Source organism: Hippocampus comes, unplaced genomic scaffold (genome assembly GCF_001891065.2).
Source record: "Hippocampus comes isolate QL1 unplaced genomic scaffold, H_comes_QL1_v1.1 scaffold48, whole genome shotgun sequence".
Taxonomy (NCBI): domain Eukaryota; kingdom Metazoa; phylum Chordata; class Actinopteri; order Syngnathiformes; family Syngnathidae; genus Hippocampus; species Hippocampus comes.
Window position 1 is genome coordinate 52714 of NW_017808403.1, and position 8670 is coordinate 61383.

The window sequence follows — 8670 nt, forward strand, 5'->3', positions numbered from 1 at the left end:
GGCCGCGCGGGGGCCGGGGGGGCGCGTCGGAGCAGCTCCGGGGCGATGAGCCTGTCGTGCCGGGCGGGCGGGTGAGGGTTCAAAGAGAGAAGAGCGAGGAACAAGACCACAAGGAAGAGCTTTACAAGCCATTTCAAAAGCACACATGCGAGCGAGGAGGCGCCCCGACGGCGCTCGCAAAGCGGCGGCGGCGCGCGATCATCGCGCGGCATTTGGCACGCTCAAAAGTGCGCCGAAAGCCGCGAGCGCGTTTTTTTTTTTCCCCACATCGGAACGATCCCGAGCGTCCCGTGCCCGACGCCGTCCTTTTTCAGCACGGGGCCAGATTTCCGCCACGCGCTCGCAGAGGCGCGACCCCGGCCGAGGCCGCCCGCCTGGAAGTCGCCGGGGCGGTGACTTCGGGACGCGCGTGACGCTCATCGAGGCGCGGACTTGCCGTTTGGGTTTTGCTTTGCTTTGGTTTACTCCGGAGCAAACGAATCGGAGAACGGGAATTTGAGCAGACCGCCGCGCTTACGGCCGAGCGCGCGTTTCCAGCTCCGTCGATGGAAAAGCGACGGGCCGCGTCGTCGCTTCGACAAAATCATTCCGGCGCGAGGCCGGTACGGAAATGACGTGACGGGAGAAAGCGCTCGCAGCCGCGCGCCGAATAAAAGCGTACTCCGACCCCCGCCAAAATCAATCAATCAAGTCAATGTGGATGTGGCCCGCGACAAAACACGGCCGCCGTTCGAGGCGTCAAAAGGAGGCGGCGGCGGACGCTGACCTGGTTGATGACGTAGACGCCGTAGTCCAGCTGCTGGCGCTGCAGGATGGGGTGCAAGTAGTAGAGCCAGAACTTGAGGTGCTCGTCCCGCTTGCGGAAGGGGATGACGACGGCCACCTTCTGCAGCGCCGCGCAGTCTTTGGGCTTGTAGCGGCCGCCCGGCCCCACTTGGGGGTTGGCCTTCCGGACCGCGTCCAGGCTCACCGGGATGTTGAACTCCACCCGCAGAGGACCCACTGCAACCGAACGCAACGTCAGTATGGAATGGAAGATTTTCGGGTCCTATCAAATTTCAGCTGCTATGTTCTGCCAACTGGTGAAAGGACACTTTGATTCTCTCCTCTTTCATCTCAAACTGCTTTAAACAACAAAGCATGTGAGGGAAAAGTGGCTAGAATTGCACGGCTGTCCGTGTTTTATGTTATGTGTTGCCTTTCTTCTTTTACTTTATGTGAAGTGTTTTGTTAAGCGCTTTGTGACAGCTGCAGCTGTTGTGAAAGCGCCGTACAAATCAGGATGAATTGTATTGTGTTGTCAGACCCGGCCGGGCGCCCCGTCGCCACGGTAACCCTCGCCCGCCAGACCGCTGGGGGACGACGGCCGACGGGAGGTCGCCGGTCAGGAAACGCGGCCGGAGTAGTTTGGGGCTTCCCGTGACGCCGATTTGGGCCATTTCGACTTGTTCCTCAAATTCAGTCCAATTGGTTTTCGCGCGCCTTTCTTCGCCCCAAAATGCCCCATTTGAGTCTTTCCTGCACATGGAAAGTGCGGGATTCAAAAGTCGATCGAACACACGCGGGTCACGGTACTGTGGAGCAAAAGGCCAACATCCAATGCAGGTCGAGGGTGGGGAAGGCCAATTCCTCGAGAGCCGTCTCCCGCCCGACTCCGATTCAAACCGGCGGCTCATCGGCCGGCTCCGGAAAAGCCCGAGACCGTCGTCGTCGAGTGAATCGGGTGCGTCGGGGCAAGGAGGCCGAAGGTGGCTCTCGAGGACCCCGAGTTCCCCCCAACCCCGCGATCGCTTCGGCTCCCGCGAAACGCCATCGACAACGACCGGAACCCAAGCGTCGCAACTGCTCTCAAGACGACGCGCGTCGCGGTAAAAGCGTTCCGGAGAGACGCGGCGGCAACGTCGCGTACAAAGTGGCACCAAGAAGGTGGCGCCGGCGCCATCCAACAAACTGCAAATGACCTTCAACCTCCATTTCGCCCAATCCGCAACACAGACCGGATAGGTTCAAAAGAAGCGCAGGTACGAGACCGGCCCGCCTGCATCCAGACCCGTCTCCCGTGAGGGGCGGCGTGGCTCAGCGATAGAGGGGTCGCCTCCCCCGGCCGCCGCGACCTTGTCCAAGCGTCCTCGAGCGAGACGGCGAATCGCCACTCGCTCCCGATGCCGCGCCATCATCAAGAGGCGGGTGTGAAAACGGCGCTCGGGGACAGCCCGTCGAAAAGGGGCGCCGAGCGTCAAACGACGGAGACCCCCGCGGCCGAAGCCCAACGTCAAGCGAGAAGGGCAAAGAATTGCACCCGCGACGCTTCGACGATGAGCGTCCTCGCTTCCCCAAACGGTCAAAGAAAAGTGGGCGCGACACACCCCCTTTTTTCAAAGGCGAAAATTCAACGTCAATCATCATTTCCTCAACACAATCGAGTCGATCGCGTTGACCGTCAACACTCTTGTCTCGGGAGCGCCGAACGTGATTTGCCATTCGGCGTCGGCCGTTGGGATCGACGTTTGCCACAAGGTCCCGACCGACCGCAGCGGACCGGCGCTTGTGAACTCGAACGGCAAACTTTTGCGTTCCGAATTCGACACGATTCGCCTCGGAGCTAAATTCAGGCCGAGCGGGTCGACTTCATTCCGCCCCTCCAAAATCATTCCGTCCGGCCATTTCGATCCCAGAACTAAGTCGCCAAACCGCCGAGGAGCTTCCGAGAGTCTTGGCAGGCCGGCGGCCCCGCGTCGCGCGAGAACGGAGCCGCGGCCGCCAAACAAAAGCGAGCCGTCACGAGACCGCATTCTCTGGCACGTCTCGCGGAGGGCCGCGAGGCTGCCGACGCTTGTCCTCGTCTTCTTGGCTCGCGGTGTGCTCGCCGAAACAAAGAACGAGCTCGTGAACCCAACCAAAACCAATCGACAAAAAGGAGTTCCTTCCCCAGCCCCCACCAAAAAAAAAAGCCAGACTGTTGAGGAAACTTGAAGAGCAAGCTTCGAAACGACGCAGATCAACTTTCAAACAAGTTCAGAAGAGGGGGGTGGGGGTTAGGAAAAAGTAGAGGGGGGGGGGGCGAAGTTAAAGTAGCACAAGTTGTTCGAAGGTGCGGAAGTGGCTGACCGAGCAGGGGTGACGTTTGCGGACATGTCTTCAAGCGTTTGTCGTCCGGCGTTTCGGGTTCCGGGGCTCGGCTGGCGGCGGGCGCGGCACTCGCGGCGCTCCCGGCGCGGGTCTGCTGGTTCTGGACGAAGGCGAAGCGGAGGTCCAGAGAGCGGACGTAGAAGAAGACGGTCACGGAGATGTGCAGGAAGCAGAGCAGAACCACGAGCTTGCACGTTCGGTGGAGGAGGTTGAAGCTGAGCGACGGCTCGGCCGAGGCCATCGTGAGCTCGCTCTCGCTCTCGCTTTCGCTGGCGGTTGCGGTTGCGTCGACCCCCCCGGCCCCCGCTAGCTGCTCGCGCGGCCCTCCATCTCTCGGGCGGACGTGTCAAGGCGAGCCAAAAGACGAAGCGAAACCGGCGCGGCGCCCGGCGAACGGCCAACGGCGTGTGACGTCGGCAACTCCAACGCCGTCGCCGCGTTAGCTTTAGCCCCGGGAGCTTCCCGGACCCGCGTTCGCAAAAAGGGGCTTGGACTCGGCCGCTTCCGCCGAACCGGCCCGGAACAATCTCGCGCTCGCGTCGCGGGTCCAAAGAGGCCGAACGGGACGCGCGGCGACCGAACGAACTGGACGGCAACTTTCGAACAGTCCCGAAAGTCCACAAAACTTCATCGGCCGCCAAGTCAGAACGTCGCACCGCTGCGTTTCCTCTCACGCACTTTTCAAAATAAAAGACTGTTTGCGCTACGTCGGGGATGGGTTTTTTTTTTTTTTCCAGCAGTGTTCCGCTGACTCTTGCGCTTGGGTGCAATCATGAAACGGAAACTGGGTCATTCTGTCGTCACATATGAACCGCGAGCGCAAACGCACAAGTCTCAGGAAATAATATGACCTTGTACGCTTCGATCGATTGGTGCGGAACGTCATCTTTGTATTCCAGCGGGCGAGCCTGAGCCTGAGCCTGAGCCTGAGCCTGCGCCGGCCGACTCTGTCCGAGGGGTGGGCTCGGCGCCGTACTGACAAACGTTCAAACTCGCGCCTCCGCACAACTTCCTCGACCGTTTCAAAAGGAAACGCGTCCTTTGGAATGCGGGAGAACCCGCCCCCGACCGGTGCGCCCGCCTGCGACGTCATTTCCCGACGGCAAGGCCACCGGCCGGATCGGCCCAACTGCCAAAACCTTCCCGAGAGCGTCGAGGAAGTTGACGCTCAACTCAACCCGAGTGGATTTCTCGAGCACTTTCAAACAGCCGCCGCCGCCGCCGCCGCCGCAATCCGAGCGCTGTACGCGGAGCAACTACCGCACGCGCAACAAGAAAACAATCCGTCAGTCACAAAGACGGTAGAAAGCACCAAACGGCAAAAGTAAGATCAAGGCTGAGTCAAATGCTGGCGATTCCCCGCATGAAAAAAAAACCCCAAATACGAGTTGAAGGAACGCGCCTCCCCATCTCATTCATCTCAGCCATTTTGCGAGATATTGCAAACTTTGGACTCATTTAATGGCGTTGATGTACTTTTCCGGTCATCTAACTGAAAACAACAAACATGACGCGTTTTCACCCATTGGCGAGTTTGATTGAATTTTACTTTGATAATTGGCTCGAAATACAAAGACGTTCAATGATTCTCCTCCATGATTGTCTTCTTCCCCCAAGCAGTGTCGTCTCTCAATCAGCCGTGCGTGAGAGTGAAGCTGACATTCGCCAAGCTGACAGCGTCCCCTTTCAAAAAAAACAACAAAAAAAAAAAACCCCAAAAGATTGCGATATCTCACAATGTTTGCGAGGGAAGCAAATATTTTTCGTTTTTTTTTCTTCTGCGTCCCCTTAGGGCAGGGGTCGGGAACCTAAGGCTCGTGAGCCAGGTGTGGCTCTTTGGATGATTTCATCTGGCTCGCAGATAAAATTAAATATTCTCGCTTGTTGAATCCATCCATCGATTTTTCACTGCTCACGTCCTGTTCAGGGCTGCAGTTGGCGGCAGGAGCAATTTGAATTGAACGATACTGGCTTACATTGGCCCTTGCTGGGTAAACGGGTAAATGCCCCCTTTTGAATCGCGCGCACGCACACACACACGCGCGCGCGCGAGATATCGTGGGACGTAACAGTCAAACTATCCCCAATCACCACCGGATAGCAGACATGTCCTATGGGGACGTTCCAGCCAGCCGTTGTGCAAGCGCTCGATCAATGAAGAGGTTCGCTCTTGGTTTGGTATGCAGGACAAATGTAAAAAAAAAAAATGGGGGTGGAGGTGATTATGTGGCTATTTTGTTGTTTGCTTCAAACCCTTTTGTTGTCGGGTAAGGATAGTGGAACTATTGGACACGTGTAGGTTTATGTTATTTTATTAATGATCATTTGATGTTTGAGCATCATATTATTTCATGTTAAGCATACCGAAATGATATTCTGTTGTTTAATAATTGCTTAGACATGTTTTTGTGTTGCTAGGTTCTGATTGGCTGTTAAAGTAAGAGAAGCAGGAAGTGATTTTAGTGACTAGAGTTGCGTTCTCGAACGTGCTGCGGTGCAGACGCCTTTTTTTCTCTCGCTTTTAATAAACTGCATGAAAGGATTCTCCCATCTCTCCTTTTGTCATTCGTAAAGAAGAGCCATCCACTAAAAAACAACGAACCCCTCAACTTACACATGCATTGAAAAATCTATGATTCAAATGAAATGTATTCGGAGCGCGTATTTTGCGCGTATGCACTTATTTTGTCCATATTTAAAATCGAGTTTTTGTCATACATGTGGTAAGGTAGCGCGCGGTCCTCGGTCGACCCCCGGGAGCGCCGATGAAACATTGTGGCCCCCTCGGGATCGAAGTCGCCCACCCCCGCTGAGGCCTCCTCGCAATTGTGGCTACCGCAGTCAACATTGGGAAGTTGTTCTTTCTTAACGGCGCTCCAATAAAATGTGACGTGAAATACCGTCAGTCTTGTTCAATGTTTTGGCTCAACGACGTGACCGGAGTAAAACAAGCCCGTACTGCAGTGAAATAAAACGGCGCCGTAGTCAAATAAAATAGTGTGTCCTAAACAAAAAAAGAAAAACCGCACTGTAGTGGTCTAAAACTATCAGCGTAGTCAAATAAAAAAGTGCGACCAAAGGAAAAGTCGTCGAGTGGGGGACAAAAGCGACGCTGAGGCACTACTTTGTCTCCCCCTCGCGCCGTTCGCGTGCGTCGCTTGGGACGGCGACGTGATGACGTCACGCGAGCGACGCGGCGCACTGTGGAGGAATGCGAGGCAACTTTTTCCGCTTTCTTCCCCGCTCGGTCCCTCGACGACGCGCGGACGTTTTCTCCGCGGGCCGGCGGCTCGCTCGACCAGTTGCCGCCCCGGGACAGCGGGTGAGTGCGAGCGGGGCGGCGGGTCGCCTTCGGCGGGCCTCGGACTCAACTTGGCGCGGCGTCGCTCGCCGCGAGCAAACTTTTGGAAAATGGAGGCGGCCCGCGCGTCTCGACCGGGCGAGAAGATGACGGGAGGGGGGTGGGGGCGCTGTCCGCCGCTGATCGCGATTCAGGACCATGGCTAACACTTTGCCGGACGCACTTTTCGCCCGGGCTCGTTCCTCCGCGGCCTCGTCGCCGCTTCTGGGCCGCCCTCGACTTGCGGGCTCGCTCGCACCGCCAACTTAGTTGCAAAGTCGAGCGGCGGCGCGTTCGTGCCGAGCTCATCCGACAGCGTCGCGCTTTGAGGCGTCCGAAATGCCTTCGGGGAATCGGACGTTTCGACGACGTCCGGAATGAACGCGAATAGTTTGTCGAGTATGAGGCGAAGTGTGAAGGGCTTTGCGCTGGAAAATGCGACGATGACGAGAGCGAGGGCGGAACGCTGTCGTTCTTTCTCGGATGTGCTCCGCGCTGCCGGTTTGTGACGGGACGGGGGGGGGGGGGGTTTTGAAACGGGAGGGGGGGGGGTTTTGAAACGAGATAGATTTGGGGGCTTGTTGTTTTTGTCGCTTTTGCGACGCGGGCGCTGTCGACCGCTTCGGTGCTGTTTCAAAATGGCCGACCGGGCTTTTTTTTTTTTTTTTTTTTTTTTTCCACCCTCCCAAAGTTGGCAAACTTTGTCACGGGCGCGTTCTGAACACAGCGAAGACATCAGGAGAAGCGATTCCGGGTCGCTTCTTCTTTGGCTTCTCGAGGAGCGTCGAACGCCCGCCTCGCTTCCACAAGCGTCCGTTTGTCGCCGAGACCTGCGGCGACGCCGCTCGACCCGCGTCGCGTGCTCATCTCCGCTCAAGCCAACTCGAAGCACGCCAAGTAGGAAACGGCCGCCCCGATAGTTTGGATTTGATGGGCGCCGGAGAAGCTCGGTGAGGAAAGGGGCGACTGTGCGGCAAATCGGGGTTTTGCCCAAAGAACCTTTTCGCCCGTCGGCTTGAATCTTTTCTCGAGGAGTAGCTGGAAGAGCGGATCACACGAAGCCAATGTTCTTTGCGCTTGTTCACCGTTTGACTTTTGCAAACATGACTTTGGAAAACGCCCATCAGCGGCTTTATTACGGACCCAACCGGGCGCCCAAACAATCGCTCGCCGCATTTCCCAAAGCGTCAATCGCAGAAGGGGGAGGGATGGAAATGCAACGTTGTCGCTCGCAATTTCATGGATTCATCATTTCTGTGGAGGTGGATGCAACTTTTGAAGGGGGGCAAAAAAAAAGAGATGCCAGGTGGATCCGGCCCCCCTCCCCAAAATAAAAGAAACTAAAATGTGGGATTTTATTTCAGGACTTGAGTTCGGCGCGGCATCGATGGCCCGGGATTTCTCTCGGGTTCCGGTTGAAAGCCAGCTGGCGCGCGCTTGCGGGCAGGAGGCCGAGATGGCGTCGGCGTTCCCCGCGGAGCCCTTTCCGCTGATGGACGACGTCCGCGGCTCGCCGGCCCCTCAGCTGGTGATGCTGGCCAACGTGGCGGCCGTGGCGGCGGCCGACGGCGCCGAGGGCGGCGCGGCGGACGACAAAGAGATGGTGGAGCTGAAGACGGTGGCGTGCGGCTACTCGGACAGCGAGGACGACGGCGTCGCCAGGTGCGCGGCGGGGGCGCGGCGGAAGCGCGGCGCTCGGGTTAACGATACCGCTCCTCGGCAGGTACGGCGACGAGAGCCGCGACGAGAGCCGCGACGGCGACGCGGTCGCCTTCTCCCGGTCTCCGCTCGTCTGCAACGGGCAAAATGGCGGAGGGGAGGCCGGCGGCGAAGTCCCGCCCCCGAACTCCAGCGGGCCCCGCCCGCCCGCGGTGCCGGCGGAGGGCGGCAAGAAGAAGAAGCCTTTCCACTGCAAGCCGTGTCACTTTCAGGCTCACGGCGAGGAGGAGTTTGTGGAGCACCTGCGGACGCACGCGCTCAGCAAGATGGCGGTGGTGCAGCGCGTGGAGGGCCGCAGCAAGGCCAAGGCCAAGGAGGCGGAGGCGGCCCCGGACGGCGAGGGCGAGGCGGCCTCGGGGGACGCCAAAGGCCTGATCCGCTGCGAGCGCTGCGGTTACAACACCAACCGCTACGACCACTACGTGGCGCACCTCAAGCACCACAGCAAGGAGGGCGACGACCACAGGTCAGCCGCCGCCGCC

The 8670-nt window shown here is 58.2% G+C and overlaps 2 protein-coding genes across 2 annotated transcripts in view; one reads left to right on the forward strand and one right to left on the reverse strand.

Moving 5' to 3' along the window:
* The window catches only part of b4galt1l (DP-Gal:betaGlcNAc beta 1,4- galactosyltransferase, polypeptide 1, like), a 10141-nt gene extending 6345 nt beyond the window's left edge, over nucleotides 1–3796 (reverse strand). The window contains exons 1-2 of the mRNA XM_019858239.1: nucleotides 3109–3796; nucleotides 767–1002 (exon numbers count right to left, since the gene is read on the reverse strand). Of these exons, the coding sequence (XP_019713798.1) occupies nucleotides 767–1002; nucleotides 3109–3370 (498 nt within the window). The 5' untranslated portion in view covers nucleotides 3371–3796. The remainder of the gene's footprint in view (nucleotides 1–766; nucleotides 1003–3108) is intronic.
* Nucleotides 3797–6305: 2509 nt separating this feature from the next.
* The window catches only part of rest (RE1-silencing transcription factor), a 5576-nt gene continuing 3211 nt past the window's right edge, over nucleotides 6306–8670 (forward strand). The window contains exons 1-3 of the mRNA XM_019858194.1: nucleotides 6306–6451; nucleotides 7834–8131; nucleotides 8193–8654. Coding sequence (XP_019713753.1) covers nucleotides 7857–8131; nucleotides 8193–8654 — 737 coding nt within the window. The 5' untranslated portion in view covers nucleotides 6306–6451; nucleotides 7834–7856. The remainder of the gene's footprint in view (nucleotides 6452–7833; nucleotides 8132–8192; nucleotides 8655–8670) is intronic.